The sequence below is a fragment of the Lepidochelys kempii genome, chromosome 2 (assembly GCF_965140265.1).
Source record: "Lepidochelys kempii isolate rLepKem1 chromosome 2, rLepKem1.hap2, whole genome shotgun sequence".
Classification (NCBI taxonomy): Eukaryota; Metazoa; Chordata; order Testudines; family Cheloniidae; genus Lepidochelys; species Lepidochelys kempii.
The window spans coordinates 118,488,475-118,508,733 of record NC_133257.1 but is presented as its reverse complement, the minus strand read 5'-3'; the positions used below and the strand labels follow the sequence as shown (position 1 = coordinate 118,508,733).

Sequence of the window (20,259 nt, the reverse complement as noted above, 5' to 3'; positions counted from 1 at the left end):
CAATTTCACATTTAGTATTCATTAAGTTTTTTTTATTCTGCTGAAATGAAAAAGAATTTGATAAACTGGAAAATATAGGAACAAATATGCATCTTCTATGACAACATAAAATAACATCAATCTTCCACATTACTTTTCTCCCTCTGTTCTCTTTGGGGGGAAAAAAATGGATTCAGTTTGTGGACCATTCTCAATCTCTTCCCTTTAAGCGACTGTGGAAGAACCTTGAATTCTCTTTATCTTCTCCATACAAATGGTTATAGATAGAGAGCAGTAGATTATTAATGATATAACTCAGAGGACACAAAAGACATGAAAAAGTAAAATAAAATATTTCAGTTAAATTGACAATTAAGCATCTTATCGGGTTTTTAATCAGAAGTACTTTTATTTGCAAATGCATTACATTCTGAGTGCAACTTTTTTTTTTAAGGGTTGTGTGTGTTTGAAAGAGAAAAGTAACAAAATCAGTGTTAGAGAAACTGATGCGCTCTCAAGGTTTATTTTATTTAAAATATCTTTTTATTAGTGCAGTGTAATTCCTAATTCAAATCAGGCCAAAAATAACAAGTAAATATCCCAATTACAGTAATAGTGTAGCAAACTATTTAGGTAAATGTACATAATGTCCTCATGGGACCCACAAGTCTCCCACACATACTCTTTTAAAGTGACAGCACTATACATTAGTCACAGTTTTTAAATATATGATGTAGCTACTTCAGCTAAACGGGATGAATTATTCCAAGGAAAATTACAGTAATTAAACAAGATCCACCACTGAGTTTTTTTTTTATTATTAAGGCTTGTCTATAAGTTTCATTTTAGCTATCTTTAAGATATAATATGTACAGTTATGGGTCCTGGGGATCCCATTGGGGGATCAGAGCCATAGTTAATCTTTAAATATTTGACAAATGGGCTCATATCTTTTGTTAAATGTGAAAATATGAAAAAAAATCAGATTTGTGGTTTAGCCTGGTAGTGCACCTTTCCAGTGTTTCTGCCCTCCATATTTGAATTGCAGCTTTACACAGGTTTCAGATAGCAACATGCAAATCTCTACTGAAAAATGTCCCTTTATCTATTGGAAAGACCAGGTAGGTGAGGTAATATCTTCTATTGGACCACAGGCACCAACTTCTATTTTACCCTGGGGGTGCTCCACCACAAGGTCCCACCCTCGCTCCACCTCTTCCCTCTCCATCCCTACCCCAAGGCTCCCGTCCATGATTCTCCACCCTCCCCCAAGCTCCTCCCCAAACCACCAAACAGCTGTGGCTGGTAGGTGCTGAGCAGAGTCGGCACCTACGTATTAGACCAACTTCTGTTGATAAAAGAGGTGCGCTTTCTAGCAACACATAGCTCTTCCTCAGGTCTGGGAAAAATACTCAGAGTGTGAGCTAAAGACCAGGTGGAACAGATTGTTTAGCATAAGTAGTTAACACATATTGCAAGAGACCAATCGAAATGAACTGGCCCATTAACACCTCTGCTGCCATAGAACAAAAAAGGGAGGTTAGTGATTAAAGATTGTTGTAATAAGTCATAAAAGCTGCTTCTTTTTTAAGACCATGAGCTTTAGTGTCTAGCAAAGTTATGAATTTAAGCTCTAAGGCTTGTCTTTTAAGGGTGTTGTGCAGGGTTTCTTTGAGGACGAGGACTGAGAGGTCAGATATGGAGTGATCGTTTTGTGAAAAGCATTTTGTGAAAAGCACCATGGGTGATACAATGTTTTTGTCTTTTGTCATTTTTCTGTGTGAGATCCTGCAAGAGTGTAGTGATTGGTTTCAGCCACATAGCTGCTGTTGGGAAATTTAGTGCACTGTGGATGAGGGTACACCACATGCTGTGATGTGTAAGACCCATGGATCTTGAAAGGTGTGTAAGCTCCTTTATCTACTGGACATAAATATCTCTCATAATGTTCTTTGCACCTCCCATAAATGTTAATTTAGACAATATTACATTCACAATATGGAATGTAGGAAAAACCTGATGCTTTCTGTGACTCTCTGGGTGGCTTGTTCACTTGCATTCTCTGAATTTCCACCAATTACAATTTTCATAGACTCTCAGGTTCCCAGGCCAGAAGGGACCATTATGATAATCTAGGCTGACCTCCTGTGTCACACAGGCTATAGAACTTCCCCAAAATAATCCCCATATAAAGAACAGATCTTTTAGGAAAACATGCAATACTGATTTTAAAATTGTCAGTGATGGAGAATCCACCGCGACCCTTGGTAAGTTGTTCCAATGGTTAATTACTCTCACTGTTAAAAATGTACACCTTAATTCCAGTCTGAATTTGTCTAGCTTCAACTTCCAGCCATTGGATCCTGTTAGATGAAGAGCCCCATTACTAAATATTTGATCCCCAGGTAGGTACTAATTGACTGTAATCAAGTCACATGTTAAAATTCTCTTTGTTAAGCTAAGATTACTTTGAGCAAGATCAGAAAGGCAAAGTATTAAAGGAAAGAATTATGTAGGTCAAGAAGTGCCTTATTTCCGTGTCTCCCATTGCACCCTTCCACTTCAGAGATTGATTCTGTGTCTTTCTCACTAAGACTGTCCTGTGTTCCCTGTTCCTACCTTTCTATACTCATTCATATACTGTATATGGTCTTGTTAGTCCAGCTCTTTTACTTTATTTTTGTCAAAGGTGTGAGTTTGGTCAGGAGTTTATTGGGTTCCCACTTTTGGTTAAAATGAAGCCCTTCACTTTAGGCCACTTAGAAGAGGGGAAAAGCAAAATGCCTCAGGAAGTGAATCTTCTTGTCATTTCTTTTATTTTAGTATATTTCTAAAAATGTCTTAATTGTACTACTAGTAGGATCCCCAAGTATGTATGTTGTCATAGTATGCTTTGACTGACATGTCTCCATGACAAGAGATTTTCCAACTATGGAACTAAATTAATAGAAAACTGTTGTTTCAAACTCTTTACAGGTACTTCCACCTTTATTGAAGCATTAGCAGCCAACGGTACAACCAACATACAAACATCTGTAACAGGAGTGACAGCCAGCAAACGGAGATTTATTGATGATAGGAGAGACCAACCTTTTGACAAGAGGCTACGTTTCAGCGTGAGACAAACTGAAAGTGCTTACCGGTATAGAGACATTGTTGTCAGGAAACAAGACGGATTCACGCACGTTTTGCTATCAACAAAATCATCTGACAACAACTCACTAAATCCAGAGGTTAGAATGTTTGTTTTATGTGGTTTGATTTGTTTGCTTGCTTTTGGGGGGGGTGGGGGGGGTGGTACAAATATTTTCAACAGCTATAATTACAGTATTATTATTAATCACAGAAATATGAAAAAACAACTGATAGTTCAGTAGGTTCCAGAAAAGTCATACTAGTGCATTTAAAGGATTATAAAGGTGTAAATATTATATTTTCTTGCCTTTTAAAATCTGAATCTTAGTACGTTTGAGTTTTATTTATTAACACTGTACAATACACTACATTATCTGAATATTTAGCATTGCAGCCTTTCATAATAAACTCAGTGGTTTATTAAGTGGAACTTGAAATAAACTTCAGCCTAAATTCAAGTCATTTTTCTGAACTGGTTGCATATGCCACCTGGTGTTCGAATTACAGAAATACTGAGAGAGTGCTGTAGCAACAGATGCAGACTGCAGGATTTCTTCCGAATGATTACGTTATCTCAGTGTACTCATATTTGTGATCTGCACATTTTTTAACATACATTACTAGACTCTCTCTTTTCCTTTGGACAATGAAAAATTTGAATGTGTTTAAACAAACACCTGCAGCAGAATTTGCAAGTATCCCAGATACTAGGGAATACACAGGAATGTAAAAGTTCAGATTCAGACCTGTCAAAAAAGAACAACAGTTTATTACTTTTTAATAACACAATAAAAAGAGTCTGACGAATTTAATTCCTGCTGATTTTCAGGTAATGAAGGAAGTCCAAAGTGCACTGAATACAGCAGCTGCAGATGACAGTAAACTTGTGCTGCTCAGTGCAGTTGGTAGTGTCTTCTGCTGTGGTCTTGATTTTATTTATTTTATACGACGTTTAACAGATGATAGAAAAAGGGAAAGCACTAAGATGGCAGAAGCTATTAGGTATGTAAAATTGTTTTCAGTCATTTAAGTGTTGATTTTTTTTCATTGTCTAAACTAGTTTATTTTTAATTTATCTCATAAAAGATCTAACTATATTCTTCTTAGTAGAAATTTAGTGTGGTCAAACGTTCAGTTGTGATAATATACAGTGTGCAAAACTTGTTTATATTTCTGTTCAAGTGTACATTTTATTCATAGCTTTTTACTACATTTTTGCCATGTTGAATTAGAGCCCCTGTGTCTGATAAAAACTTAGCATGATAGTGTTCCTAATATAAACAACTCAGACTTGAGAAATGCTTTTAAAAGATTATTTTAAATGTGTTGTTCAAAAGCAGTACAAACAATATATACATGTACTGAAAGAATAGATTGAACAAAGTCCGTATAAAAAAGGTAGAATGACAGACATTCTAAAGGGATGGCTTAATCTTTGTGAGCAACATCCTAATGCTAGTTGTCAAATTCCATATTCAAATAAATTAACTTAATGTCTTATAAAGCATAATTTTTAATGAAAGAAACACGCAGCTGAGGTGGACACTGTGCCTGTGTTGGATTATAGGCATTTAATGTGTACCTCTTATAATATCTCAAGGATATTTTTCCCCATGTAACTTGTAAACTGGTTTCCTATTACATTTTGATTACCTGAACATTTACATGTAGCATAAATATCCAAAAATATAGATAGAACAAACGCTCATAATTCACTCTTGCCTTTCGTCAAAAAAGATAAAAGGTTTCATGTGTTCATTGATTATGTAAGTGGTGAAGCCATTGGAAACAAGTGGCTAATAAGGGCTTGTCTAAATGCGGAAATTATGCCTAGAAAAGGTAGAGTGTGAATTTAAAGTGCTATAGCTGTTCCAGAATTACTCCCTGTTTGGACACTTTTATTCCAGAATAAGAGTACCTTTTTCCAGTTTTAACTTAATCCACTTCAGGTCATATTCTGTTGTCCAATAGAAATAGCTATTCTTGTCAGTTTCCCCAAGATACAAGCTCTAAACCCAGCTCCTCAAATGTATTTAGCACCTAACTCCCCAAGAACTAGCTTCTTTTTAAATAGGGTTTCTTTGTCAGTTTCACCAGTCGTGCAAAAGTTTTCCCACAATTCTGTCTGGCAGAAACATCAAGGGGGGAAAAATCACTCAACGCTGGGAACACCTGACCTTACAACTGTAGGTGTATTTGTGAATTCTGTTAGGTTACAATATTTCCTAAGGACAGGTTTCAGAGTAGCAGTCGTGTTAGTCTGTATTTGCAAAAAGAAAAGGAGTACTTGTGGCACCTTAGAGACTAACACATTTATTTGAGCATAAGACTAAAAGGTCTTCCCGCTCCCTACCATGCCAAGCTGCCTTCTTCATATTGTCCTCCTGAGATGAGGAGGCTTTAGAAAATATCTGAGATTTAAATCCTGTCTTAAACTCACCAGGTAACACCCTTTCTGACAGCAAAGGAGTAACAGCCCAGTCTGTGCATTCCAAAACATCTTAAAGAAGGCTCTGGCACTTTGCTGCCTATCTCTCGGCTCCTACGGCTTTGTTCTAAGGAAAAGATTTTTTTCATTTTTATAGTGGGAAGAAAATCAAACTGAGGAAATATAGGTACTTTTGTAATATCAGTAGGTTTCTCCACAGAATTCTTTTAATGTCAGACCCCCTTTTGTCTTGAGCAAGAGGAGGTTACTTACCTGTAACTGGAGGTTCTTTGAAATGTGTGGTCCCATTTTGGATTCCAAATGTAGGTGTGCAGGTGTGCCATGCGCCGGAGTTGGAAGGTTTTTATAGCCGTGCCTGTTGACCCACATGTGCATTGTACATCCTCCTCATGTTTGCAGCCAGGGCTATAATAGAATGTGAGAGTCGATGCCACTCCAGTATCCCTCTTACCACTAAGTAGTCGAGGCCAAAGCAGAGGGAATGGAGGGCGGGTATTGGAATCCAAATAGAGACCACACATCTCAAAGAACCTTCTGTTACAGGTAAGTGATCAGCATGGAGGTGGGTGTGAGGAAGTGTGGTCTGGAGTACAACACGGCCTATAACTGCATCTGCAGCTGCCGCCAGGACGATGGCGTAGTGAGACGTGAAAGTGTGAATGGAGCGCCATGCTGCATGGCAGATGTCTTGCCACAGAACCTCCGTGAGACAGGCAGATGTGGTTGCAAGCACTCATGTTAGAGTGCGCCGTGACTCCAGGAGGTGGGGGACATCGGTGTGCATGTAACATTCATGAATGCACCCTGAGATCCACTTGGAGATTTGCTGTCAGAGGGCTTGATCTTTGCATCCATCGGCAATGGTGATAGAGTGTTGGTGATACCCAAAAGGCACGGGTGCATTGTAGGTAGAATGCCAGCGCATGTTGGATGTTGAGAGAATGCAGTGTTCTAGCTGCATGGGAGGTGTGGGTTTAGGATAGAAGACTGGGAGGTGAATGCACCGATTCTCCCTGGTCACAAAGAGGTCCCAATGGGGGATGCCCCAGCTGCTGAAGAGCTATTGGAGGGTTGCGTTGTGCAACTCCTGCTCATGGTTCACGTGAAGGGACCTGTTGAGCGTGTCTGTGAGGGAGTTTTGGGTGCCTGGGAGGTATGTGGCCTGGAGTGTGACTTGGTGTTTGATGCGCAGTTCCACAGATGGATGGACTCCGCACAGAGGGAGGGAGACTTGGCTCTGCCCTGCTTGTTAATATAAACAACTGCTGCGATGTTGTGTGAGAGCACTTGAATGTGGCAGGACCATATGAGGGGGAGGAAAGCACGACATGTGAAATGGGCCACTCTCAGCTCCGAGATGTTGATATGCATCCTGGCTTCTCGTGGTGTCCAGAGGCATTGAGCTCTGTGATGAGCCAAGTGGGCCTCCCCCAGCCCGTGAAGGAGTAGTCTGTAGTGATGGTGGTTTGGGGGGTAGGAGGAGAAAAAAGGGGAACCTGTCATGGAGGGGTCCGTCCACCATGTAAAGGAGACTAGGACCCTCTGGGAGAGTCGAACTCTGCTGTCAATATGGTCTCTATGTGGTCTGTAGATGGAGAGGAGTCACATGTGGAGGCGGGCATGGGGCATTATCTAGATGGAGGCTGCCATATGTCCCAGAAGGGAGAGACAGTGGCAGATGGTGGTGTGGGTTTGGCAGCGTAAGTTCATGATTCAGAAATTGAGCATAGTGAAGTGGTCCTCTGGGAGCAAGGCACATGCCACGATGCATTCCAGTCAGGCCCCAATAAGGTTGATCATCTGGGAAGGGACGAAGACTGACTTCTCCTTGATGATGCAAATACCAAGGGAGGTAAGAAGGATGCGAAGAGGTAGGATGGCTACGATGAGGACTTGTTGGGAAAGTGCGACAAGGAGCTAGTCGTCTAGGTAAGGAAACATCGTGTAATCGCATGTGTGCAACTTTTGTGAAGACAAATGGAGTTGTCACCGTACTGAAGGGGAGAACTCAGAATTGGTAATGGTGATGTCTCACCATGAACCAAAGAAACTTCCAGTGGGCCAGGTGAATATCAATGTGGAAATAGGCATCCTTCACATCGAGCGCTGCAAACGGGGCTCCCAGGTAGGGAGAGAGGATAATCAATGCAAGCATCGCCATGCAGACCTTGGATTTCTCAGTGAATCTGTTGAGCAGTTTGGATCCCAGGGCAGCCCAAAGTAAGGGTCTCTGCCTATCAGCAGGCCCCATGGGTGAGTGGAGACGAGCGGTGACCTCAGTAGAGAGTAGTGGGTCTAGGCAACCAGAGGTGTGGGGTGGCCCCGAGGGTCCAAGCGGCATTAGTTGAGCTGGTGGGATGGGCGGTAAACGCAATGGGGAGAGCACCGGCATGGGCCCGGTGGAGCCGACAGTACCATTGGATTGTGTTTCTTTTTTGCCTTATCCTCAAGTCTGGGATCCTTTGGTGGTGGAGCGGCCAGGTCAATGTGCAACTTCTCACCCGACTTGGCACAGCTCAGGGAGGGAAGGCTGTGTCCTGGTCGGGGATCTGTTCTTGTGGCCATGGCTGTGCTTTTTCCCCTCGTGGCGGAGCTTCTCCGACAGTCATGGTACCAGTGGATCCGGTGCTTGAAGGAGTGCTGGTCACCGGTGATGGGGGGTACACCACTGGTTCTGCCAGTGTTGTACCAATAAAATAAAAACCAGCAGGATCTTATTAAAGGGGAAAAGGCAAAATACCACATTTATTGTGAAAACAGAAAGAATCATAGTAAGCAGTTAGTTATAGCTATAACATTCCATTCAATCTCATATTTATTCTCACATTCATTCATACAAACACACACACAGGTTCTGCAAGGTTGTTATCATAGTTACCAGCCTTAGAGTTGCTCATGCCAAGCCACTGGCCAGGTGGCCTGGACATGAGGAGGGAGCAGGGCCTTGTCAGATGCTCATCTGATGCTCCTGGAAGTTGGTTTGCAGAATCAGACTCCAAAGTTCTCACTTTTTAGAGTCTATTTTTATAGGAATTTCTTCCTATGCCAGTCTATGGGAATTGCTTCATCATGCTGTTGCTGAATCAATCAGCAGATAGCACATTCCTGACGGCTCCAAGATGTTATCTTGTTCTTTGGTTCTCCCATTCTTGAGGCTGTTGGGTGGATTCCAGTCTGCCCTCCGGGGGGGGGGGGGGGGGGGGGGGGCGGGCGCGCTCTGGTTATTTCCACTTGACGCCTTCTTCAGCCGATGGACACTGGATTCTTAGGCTGGCACCTCCCTGATCATTCAGTTATTATCCACACCAAGCATCCATCCACATACATCCTCTATCTCTATTTTAATCACAATTGTTAATACAACAAAAGGGCGGGGAGTCTCTGGGTGCTGTTTCTGTTGTTAGAGAGGGAGAGAAACAGTACCAAAAACCAAGAGACTTCTTAATTAGTAATTTAAACTCTGGGGAATCAAACTCATTTGTGATTTTAATACAGAACTTCTTTAATATGATCCAACACCAGTTCCGGATCTGAATGCACACATGGGCACTGGCCTCCTCCATGAGGAACTTCCTGTGGTGAAGTTCTTAAGCCCCTTGCATTCAGGCCTAGAACACTTTGCAAATACTGCAATGGATGGCAAAATTGGCCTCTCTGAGGCAATACAAGCAGCGTTGCTGCTCGTCACTCACCAAAATGAGCACGGGCACAATGTACAGTTCTTGAAGCCAGTCTGACAGGGCATAGTTAGTCCCTGTATTTAGGCGAGGGGGGAAGGTTGTTCCCCAAAGAGGGAGCAAACTACACTAACTCTACTAACTGCAAGGAAAAACAAACTATTTACAACTATATACAGGTAAAAGGGCAAAGATCACTCTCTCAGCGGAGCTAAGAGCATGGAGGAACAGGGGTTCCAACTCCAGCCATGTGGCAGTAGGAGGGAACTGGAGCGGCATCGACCCACACAGCCTATTATAGCCTCATCTGCAAAGACGAGGGGATACATGATGCACGTGTGGGTCAATGGGCACTGCTACGAAAAACTTCTGGCTCCGGTACATGGCACACCTGCACGTCCGCATTTGCATCCATATATGGACCATCACTCAAAGAAGAAGCAAGATTATATTTCTGTTTCATTGTTTCAAAACATTTGTGGTTTCAGACAATTCAATGCCTGATCAAGCCTGTTTCCTTTTGTCTCCTCATGTTCATTTTTGTCTCCATCCTTTTTGGCCTGATTAAACAGTATGTTGACTTTGTTTAGGCTAGAGAAATTCAGCAATGCCAATACTTTTGGAAGTGCTTATTGTGCTTGTACCACACCTTGGCAGTAGCACACAAGGACAGCCAGCACCATTGCAGGGCTATTGTGGACAGAAAGCTGCCCCAATATAATGCTTTCATCCAGTACTCCTACCCCAGGCAGTCACACCTTTGAAAGTTTTGATGGTGGTGTTCTCTACCGTAGACAAGACTACTCAGGTTTTTCAAGTCTATCCCAGACCTTCTCACTTGGGAGTAATTCTTAATGTAAATCCAGAATCAGCGAGCTAAACAGAAAGGGCTGTTGTCCTGAGGTGTTTACATACTTGAGGGTTGCATGCTTTGTTGCACATATGAGGGGCTCCTTGCATCCCTCCATTTCACCCCCATCCCCACAAGTTCTGTGTGTCATCCTCCCATTCCCCTCTATTTCAGGAACTGCCTACCACCCCTCCCTCATGCCAGGGGCTCTCTTTCCCCTTCCCCACAATATAGTCCCCCATTTTCCCTTCACAATTCTAACTTAGGTCTCAAAAATATGACAGATTTCAATGTAATAGTTGCTTGAAGGTGCTTCGTGTTTGTGAGGTAATCAAGTTTGGAATAAACTTTGGATATGGGAAGAGAGAAAAATTACACCAAATCCAAATTATGTGCAAAGTATTCTGTTACACTATAAACATAAACATTTAAATGGCCGCTCTCACCCCAGGGCTCTCAAGATTTTTATTCCCTCTTCATTGCCATTTCCCTGGGATTGATTGCATGCTTCTGTCGTACCCAGATGGCACTTATGCTACACATTTGAACTCCACAATTCCACATGTTAACCCATGCATTATCCAAGCCTTTGATGCCATTGGGCGCTGAAATAAACTGATGTTGTTCTGGGTGGCTAAAGAAAGATGAGTTTGCTTATCCTTAAGGCACTTAGACCTCTGAGGATCATGATGAACATGGAAGATCAAGGGATGAAGCAGGGAAGGTTTTAAAGATCTGTGATTGATAACAGGGCTGAAGTTATTGATGGATCTTTTCCCACTTGTTTCCAAAAAGCAGATTTGTTTTTTTCAGGGAAGGCTCCCCTTCCTCTCTGTTTTAAGATAAATCTGGGAATGCTCCCTGAGCATACTCAGTAATGTTCTACTACCAGTGATGTCAATTGCCACACACAACCATCCCTTAAGGACCACACAGGGCTGTGGGAGGTCTGCAGATACCCAGTGGTTGTGTTCTGCAGAGGGTGAGGGAGTAGAGCAAGTTCTTGAAATGTTGTTTACAGCTAGTTGCTGTGGAGACTGTTTATTACTGAGTGCTGAGCAGCTGATACATTTTGCTGCTAAAATGTGTAGTGATGGAGTGTTCGTTTTTTTTCAGGAATTTTGTGAATACTTTTATTCAGTTTAAGAAGCCCATCATTGTAGCAGTAAATGGCCCAGCCATTGGACTTGGAGCATCTATATTATCTCTCTGTGATGTGGTTTGGGCTAATGAGAAGGCTTGGTTTCAGACACCGTACACTACTTTTGGACAGAGTCCAGATGGATGTTCATCCCTCACATTTCCTAGGATAATGGGCCTGGCTTCTGTAAGTAACTTTAATAAAAATAAATAATCAGCTTTCTGCCCCATTAGTGTTTTATCTACAGTGATCCTGTCATGTTTTCATTGGTGCGTGGATTGTAATTGTTTTATGAAATAAAACATGAGAAATAAATATATTTTTAGCTTATCTATTCTGACTAGACTGTGACGAGGCCTCCATGGGTATACAAAAGAAAAGCGAGAGGGAGCATGGGCTAATTATAACCCTTCTCCTTGTGCAAGGTTAACTGGCTGTAGTGGCAGAGGTCTCCCCAAAAGGGAAGGAGAAGGGAAAACTGGGCCACAAACATGCTTCCTCTCCCTCCATATTAGCCAGCAGATCTGGGCCAGAACATGAGGGATTGAATGCTGCATCCTTTAAAGGCGTAAGGCAGAGAGTACTCTGTTCCCCCTGTGCTCCTAAAGGCATAATGCCTAAGTCAAGCACAATTATACTGGAGTATTGCATTTCTAGCTGCCACCTATAGTTGCTTACTTCCCGCAATCTTATCTTAACATGTAAGATATATCCATTTATTTTAAGTTGTGTGGGTTTTTTCTTTTTGTCATGCATGAGTAGCCTTGTCAAACTTTACTAAGATGCACATATCAGTTGAAGTGGCTTTGTTTAATATTAACATATTAATATCCTGATATTTTATTTCTCTCAAGTGTTCCAAGAAGACACTTTTGTTTGTCACTCCTAAGTGTTATGCCAGGGAAGTGTGTAGTCTGTAGGATCAGTAGGTTAAAAACATGTCCCCATATCATGTGACTGCTGAAACTGCATTTACATACAGCTTAAAAAAAAAATCAAATACAGGGACAATGTTTAAAAAAAGCTGAAACAAGCCACAGTTATCTTCATTATTTTTCATTTTGCTTCATACTACTGTGCATTTTATTTCAAAATATATATGCATCCTTCTGAGCACCATTTGATGTTAGACTTGCAGCCTAAGCCAGTATGAAATTGACTAGCAGCTCCATGAAGCAAGTGCCTAGGGCTGCCTGCATTTTTTTTTCTAGAACCTCCCCCTGCCACACACACACACACACACACAGAGGCACTTACTGATTGATTTAAAAGGAACTTTAATTTTTTTTTTACTAGTGTAATTAAAGTTTGAATAGATTTCATAACTAATTAAGAGACCTCATTGTGAGACAGCTGGATATAGTTCTTTAATAGAAAAATGTAAATGTGTTAGATTAATAATTTTTTCATACTCGTGTCTACTCTAAGTGAGCAGTCATTTCTTTCCATTTGTATTTGGTTTCTAGCTTTGAGAAACTTTGTGACTGATTATTTTTTAGAAAGTTTGGGTTTAGATTGCATAAAGCCTGCCCTTTTCATGTTCCTTGGGGAATGTACTGATTTTTCTACTTGTAGCAAAAACTATTCTTAAATCAGCTGGTTCTGGCTAACCAGAGATTGAATACTGGACTAGATGGTCTGAGCCAGTATAGCAATTCCTATATTACTGTACTTTTTTAAAAAATAACCACGTTCTAGAACATATTGTGCCCTAGGATCATGTTTATAACTTGTCAGGAGAGGGGATCATGTGCTAATCGGATTTTTTAAAAATGAGGACAAAATGGAGAGAGGAATTGGAACAGAATGAGTAGGAAATGAATGGAGGAATGAAGGAACAGTGTGTCTACGTGGCAAAAAAGCCTCATGGCAGCGAATCTCAGAGCCCAGCACTACAGCCTTGGGCTTGCGCTATGCTGCTAAAAATAGCCATGTAGCCATTTGGGCTTGGGCTCTGAATCTTGGGGAGAAAGGGGCTTTCAGAGTCTGAGCCTGAGCCTGAATGTCTAGAGTTATCCTTAGCACCATAGCCTGAACCTCAGTCTAGAGCCCTGGGCTCAGACTCACTGCTGTTTTGTTTTGTTGCTCTGTGTGGATGTACCCAAAAGAGAACTTAACACTCAGCAGGTTAGTGAAACGTATTGTGTTGTTACTTTTTACATTTTATTCTATTTCTGTGGGAAATGGCCAAGAGCGCTGTCCATTTTCAGAGCAGAAATACAGGTGATGTTTGCAGAATGTTGTTGACAGCAGGACTCTGGTCAAATTGCTGTTAACTTTTTGGCATGTATTGGAGCTAGATCAAGAACTAAGTGCCAGCCCATAGCAGAACGCATTCCCCTTCAAAACCTGTCAAACCATAACACTACTGCGTGCTTACTTCAAGTTGGAGAGGCTCTGCTGTTTTGTAGCTTGTAAATGAGATTTAACATGACCAAAACATTTTTCATTACAGTTCTTTATACTATTTCTTGTTGAAAGAGCTCAGCCAGATCGATCAGGTTCCAAAAGAATAAAAAGTCACTCTGGAATTCATACACTCCCACAGATGATAAATAATTAGATACATTACATTTATAAATCCCAAGTAGATTTGTAATTACAAAAAGTAAACTCAGTGTTGGTTCAGAAGTTCTTCACTTTGTACTTTCTCGCAAAAGATACTTCCTTTTCCTGATGTGTTCACTTGACATCAAGTGTTATAAGATAAGAATGTTGCATCATGGACTATAACTCTATGTAGCTATAGTTTTGTCACTTTACAGCCATCACAAATATACTTTCCAATTTTGCGAACAGGTTCACAAACTTTTTACACAAGGTGGATTTATAGGTGGATGTACCCAACACTTTCTCTTTTTGTACATGATTCATAGCTTCCTTTCTGCAACTTGAGATGGAAATCTGTTTACAGTGTCTTCCTTTGGATCTGCAAATACAGCAAAACTATTCTATGAAACCTTTCAACACATGGTATAATCTGTGTGTCTAGTGGACTGGGCATCAGTAACTTTATTTGTTAGCAATAGAACTCAGATCTTTTATTTCACTGTATCATTGTCATTTAATCACTCTGGGCCTTAAGTTTCCTCATCTGTAAAATGGGGATAGTGATTTGTAAGTTATTTAAGATCCTTAGATGAAAGTCTTAAGATAACCAGTTGAATAATGCTTGGCACTTAAGAAATGCTAAATCTGTCAGATCCGTCTCATATTTCTTCTCGGTATTCCATGAGCTATGATACAATGGCCTTGTCATTGAGTAATGTTTCAGTTGCAAATAAATGTACTCAATAGCCTTGTGATTTCCTTTAATGTAGAAAGTAGCAACTCAGTATTAAAGAAGGACTATCAGTGCAGCACCTACTAAGAATGGACTAGAATGTTAAAAGATAGAAATATTTGTGCTTAAAATTAAGTGTTTGCAGGATCAGGGACTAACAGCGCAAATAATACATTTTACCTTATTAGCATAGGTGTATTTAACATTAGAAAATAATACACATTATTTATAATAGTGCACTAACTCCTGCGTGAGAGAATTATCCTGTACTCCAATATATTTTCTCATTCCATGCCTATAATCCATTTGATAAAAATACTATTTAAAACTAGGCCTCAAGGGTTCAGAAAGAACAGAAGCTCTATCCACCTACTCTCAAAACAGCTGTTTTTAAATTAAGTATTAAAACAACATCTGTATGAGGTTAATAGAAAGGAGGAAATACTATGAACTGGATCAAAAGCTCATTCAAGTTGCTGGAAAAACTCCTACTGAATTCAGTTGACTTTGGGATTAGGCCCTGTAAGAATATCACAATTTAAATATGTAAAGTCTCCGTGGTAACATTTTAAAGCTGCAAAATTTGTTGCTGCATGACTTAAATGTGCTTTCTTCCAACACAGAAAATGAGTCAACTGAATGGTGATCTGTGGAGGAATGTTACTGTTTGTTAGTGCTGCAGAAGTAAAAATTAAACCACTAAAACTAATCAAACACAGGAGATGCATCAAACTGCCACTTGTAACCATTTCCATCTGTTTTTCAGATTTTTTTAACAGTTGCTATCTAATTACGATTTATTTTTAGTATGAATTAAAAATAGCACTCAAGTGAATTACATCTTAACCATTCATGAATGGAAAAAGTGTGACTTTTCTCAAGTATTTATCTGGTGATTTCTTATTTAATCACAGACCCATCTCTGATTAACTACTGAGTTATGATAGCTGGCAACACAACAATTTTACATCTATTTTCTTTTTTCTATATTACTGATGTATTTGGATTAACACTGGAGAGCTACAGTACAACCAAACATCCCAACTAGTGCAGGCATTTTATTAACATTTTCTTTTAAACTTTTCTTTTGTCATTACATTTCATATCAGAAATAACTTTTTATCCCCTCAGGCAAATGAAATGTTGTTCAGTGGAAGGAAGTTGACTGCGCAGGAAGCTTGTGCAAAAGGATTGGTATCTCAAGTGTTTTGGCCGGGAACATTCACACAGGAAGTAATGGTTCGAATTAAGGAACTTGTCACATGTAATTCAGTTGTAAGTTTCATTTTATTTTCTTCCATTTTATAAATAGATTAATAATGAACTACATCATTCACTCATCTTTCTAGAAACAATTCGCAAGGAGTACTTGAGATAAATTATGTAGATTGGAGCACAGAGTTTTAATACCAAATTCCAATATTCTCATTAAAGAATAAAGAGGTCAAGGAGAGAGAAACCTCTCAAATTATCACAGGCTGAATAGATTCTAGGATTAAGAACACAAGGCAAAATCTAAGTTATTAACTCCACGTAGAAAGAGAATAATACTAGCTAACTCCAAATTAAAAATTGAAATAGCTGCCATAAGAACTAAGCAGAAATACAGAAATTAATGGCAGGTGTATCTGAGGGTGGGGGTAGGGGTGGAGAAGAAGAGAAGGGTCTTTGCTTTAACACCACACTGTGGCTAACTCCTCTGTGTTTAACAGTAGCAATAGTGTCGTCAATAAAATCTGTCAAAAAACAAACTACACTGAAGTTTCCAAATTTGGATAGAAAATAATCCATGATTTTTCCTTCATCTCAACAGCTGGCTATAAATACTAATAAAACCAGGGTGGGGGAGGAGAATTTTTTAACCATCTTTAAGTACTAACAGTTTCAGTCCCTTAATTGCATACCTGCTCAAAGTAGCTTTTGGGGTCAGCACTTCATTTGCCCTAGAAAGAAAGAACAGACTCCACCACTTTCACATCAAAGACCCACTTACACAATGTAACTTAAATATTTACAAACATTTTATCACATATCAAAAGACTATTCTAAATATACCTGTACATAAGAATCACGAGTATCAAATTCTTGACATTCCATTAAATTAGGTTAAACTCACAGAGATACACCTAGTAAGAAGATACAGAAGCCTTCCTGCTCCTGTACACAGGTGGCAGTTTCACACCTGTCAGCTGGAGTTTTACCAACATGTAAAGTATATTTTAAACTCCTAGATCATCACAATCTTCACAACAAATCAACATCAGTTTCTGCTCTTATGAAGTCTTTGTTTTCGGAGAAGGACGGATGAATAGTCTAAAAATCATCAACTTTAGCATTTAAAAGCAGCCTATGGAATTTGAATTAAAAATAAAAAAAGCTGTTTTTTAGATTTAAGGTCTACCAGGTTATAATTCGGACAATCTTGGAAAACACAGTGTTGTGATCAGAATTCACCAAGTTGTTATAATGACTTCTATCCCTTTTAATACCAGCTACAAAGTCTTATTTTTATGGTAACAGGATAATCTTGAAACCCGTCAAGTTTTTCATTTATTTGGTTCATACTCAAATATTTCCACTTTGATCTGGCAGAGAATGAAGAAACTCCTGTATTACTTTATGGAAAAGTAACTGTTTGATGTGGGACATATTGTCCCCTAGATTCATGTGCATAATTTCTCTTAGCAATATTGGGATTTGCCCACATATAGGAATAGGTGACTATTCCACTTTACTAACCAACATTTAGCACACAGATTACTAATATCATTTGTGGTTTTTGTGCTACAGGTGCTTGAAGAATCCAAAGCTTTAGTCCGTAATATCATGAAGGTGGACTTAGAACAAGCAAATGACAAGGAGTGTGAAGCTTTAAAGAAAATCTGGGGCTCTGCACAAGGGATGGACTCTATGTTAAAATACCTGCAAAGGAAAATCGATGAGTTCTGATGAGATGTGCACTGACACTGGAGTTGTATTTACCTGGACATATGGGGCATAAAAATGCCCCAATTTTATTTTGTTACTAAGTCACCCATAGCTCAAAGCTTGGGGATGGGATTGGAAAGACCCTCACACTTATTGTCAAGGGGTTGTAAAGTACTGTATCTTAAAAAAGAAACGAACAAAAAAACTCTCCCTATATAGATATATATATAGATATATATATCTTTATATACACAAACTAAGAATTATAATGGAGTGCACTACCAAACATCTCTTTGAGGCTCTAGTTTTTGTTATCATTGGCTAGTACTGTATCAGAAAGAATGGGGGTGGGGGGGGGGGAAGAGTGAATTGTGTTGTATTATTTTCTGTGTGGCAGGGAAGTCTGAATAATGCTTTCCCCCTTCACTAAAATACAGAATTGAAACGGGTATTAGCCAGCCCCTATTTTCACAGCCCAACAAGTGGCTTAAGATAAGGCATTGTCTTGATCTCAGAAGAAGGTTGAAATACCTCAACTAATGAATGGAATATTCTAAATTTTTTTTGTTTGAGAATAAAACCCTATAATGAAAGATTTAATTAGATAAATATCCCAAAAAGAGTGTGCTCAGGAGCTATGCTAAGAAAACACTCAACCCCTTTTTTGCGGGGGGAACATGTCTAATGCTTACCTAGATAGCATAAAGAAACCACTGTCTCTTGGGGGGGAAAAAGCTTGTTTTGCAGTATTAGTGAATCACTGAATATCTTATGTATATGAATATCCTAAGTTATAAGTTAGTTTTAGTGTTCTTTAAATAGTTTGATTTTTTTTTTAATAACTACATAAGTGCTTCTGTTGCTGGGTGAGAATACTACTTTATACACAGTATGGTTTTTTCTATTTGCTGGATTAATTGATGTATTACACCAAAAATGCATTTTAGGTTCACTTAGAATATATTTTATTTAAATAAGTTAAAATTCTTTTGGCACACTATTACATACAAAAACTCCTTTTATAAAAAAAACCTACCTTATATTAGATGTTTAATGTTCTTTGTCAATGCTTTTTTATTATTTTAAATATACACTATATATACACAATATGGTGTAAAAGAGTGCCCTGTGTAAATAGACCTATTTTGCATTCCTTTCAGGACTGGTTACTGATTCCTGACTGCAGATATCTACTATTACTAGGGTATCTGTGCTTGCAATCTTATTGAATGTATTATGAAGAATGAAAAATCAAACCTTATTTTTGTACAGTTTTGAAGTTTATACTTGGAACTGACCACCTCCCTTCCTGGTGGAGAGCTGTACACTATGTAAATTGCTTTTACCTTGGATTGGTACAGTATTTTTGCATCTGTGGGACCTACTTTTGTTCTAGTAGTTTGAACTATATATAAACTGTACAATCTGTAAAGTTTTTATAGAATAAATATTCAGCTGTGAAAATTGGTTAAAATAAAACTAATATTTCTTAACACATTTTAAATGGGTTTCTCTCTGTCCTCTTTTTCAAATATCAGCTTCCAAGATAAAGGAATCTCCCATCTTTAACAAACCCTGTAAGTGATGGTATTACAGCAATGAAAGTTTAATGCTTTAATCTATTACAGTTTCCCCACACTGTCAAGTGGAAAGTGGAGTCTCTGCTGTAAACCATTCTGCTAGAATAGCTTCATGTATTCTGTTTTCCCTCTATCTCCAAAAGACTAATCTGTTTATGGTTGGGTCTCCTTCTGGGCATTTCAAAAGGGCAGAATACAGTTTTTCCCACTAGTTCTACAAACCAGTAACTGAAATTTGTTTGGAGGTGATCATATTGAAGGGAGAGAAGAAACCCAGCATGCTAGACCAGATTCTGATTTATAGAATTTCAGCCAGATACTCATTACACCCCTCTGTCATTCTAAATAAGCCTTAAGGTGGGTATATATTGCATCTCTATGCTCCTTTATGCTGCCATGGCATTGTAGAGGGGCCTTAATGTAAATAAGGATCAGGTCAGTAATTCTTCCAATATGCTCACAGGCGATTCAAATGGAAAGGAATCCCACTTTTGCTACACCATAGTAATCAAACAAACTCAACCTCACCTGGACATGGTGACCGACCTGGCAACATCCTGTATGCCCACGCGCACACATTCTCGCCAAGCTGCCTGCAGAACTTTATCTAAACATGCTGGTCACATGTACAACCCCTTTCACATACGTATGATTACAAACCTGACCCTTTGTTCTGTGGGATGCTCCTCTAACTTTCATAATATTCTGACCACGTGTCACTTTTAAGAGCCACAAGAAAATGAACAATCAGATAATGTGACCCATAAAAGAAAACCCTGAAATTGAGATGTGATTAAAATAATTAAAGTGAGATTAAATTGATGCTCAAATCTAGCTCGCCAAGACGTGTTTGGGGATTAATGGGTTCTGGCTATTATGCGGTTTGTTTATAAACAGCAGGGACTCTATCCCAGTCGTTCATACTATATGTAACTCTGACAATTCCTACTCAATGTCACAAGCAGCACCTACATATAAACTGTCAAGGGTCATCAAAAACATGCTTTTATACTTTGAGATAACACTGTTGCCTATATACCAAACTATCTAGAGAAAAAGCTGTCTCTGCTAGGCTGATTCTTCTCTCCCTTCAAAGTCAAGAGAAACTCCATTAAAACCTGTGAGGTTACGCTGATGTAAAACTTGGGAGAGAATGGAGACTCTGATGCAATGTATCTCCCACATTCTAACATTGAGATGTAGATTTCTCTCTCTGTATGTGTATGTATTGGCTAGT

The 20,259-nt window shown here is 39.4% G+C and overlaps 1 protein-coding gene across 3 annotated transcripts in view; it reads left to right on the top strand.

Annotated features, from left to right (window-relative positions):
- CDYL (chromodomain Y like) overlaps positions 1–18,928 on the top strand; it is a 191,945-nt gene extending 173,017 nt beyond the window's left edge. The window contains exons 3-7 of one of the 3 annotated variants that reach the window (XM_073332145.1): positions 2,956–3,212; positions 3,944–4,116; positions 11,207–11,417; positions 15,646–15,789; positions 17,305–18,928. In XM_073332145.1, the coding sequence (XP_073188246.1) occupies positions 2,956–3,212; positions 3,944–4,116; positions 11,207–11,417; positions 15,646–15,789; positions 17,305–17,463 (944 nt within the window). In that variant the 3' untranslated portion in view covers positions 17,464–18,928. The remainder of the gene's footprint in view (positions 1–2,955; positions 3,213–3,943; positions 4,117–11,206; positions 11,418–15,645; positions 15,790–17,304) is intronic. The other 2 variants (XM_073332143.1, XM_073332144.1) reach the window with 2 other exon arrangements.
- The last annotated feature ends 1,331 nt before the right edge of the window (positions 18,929–20,259 follow it).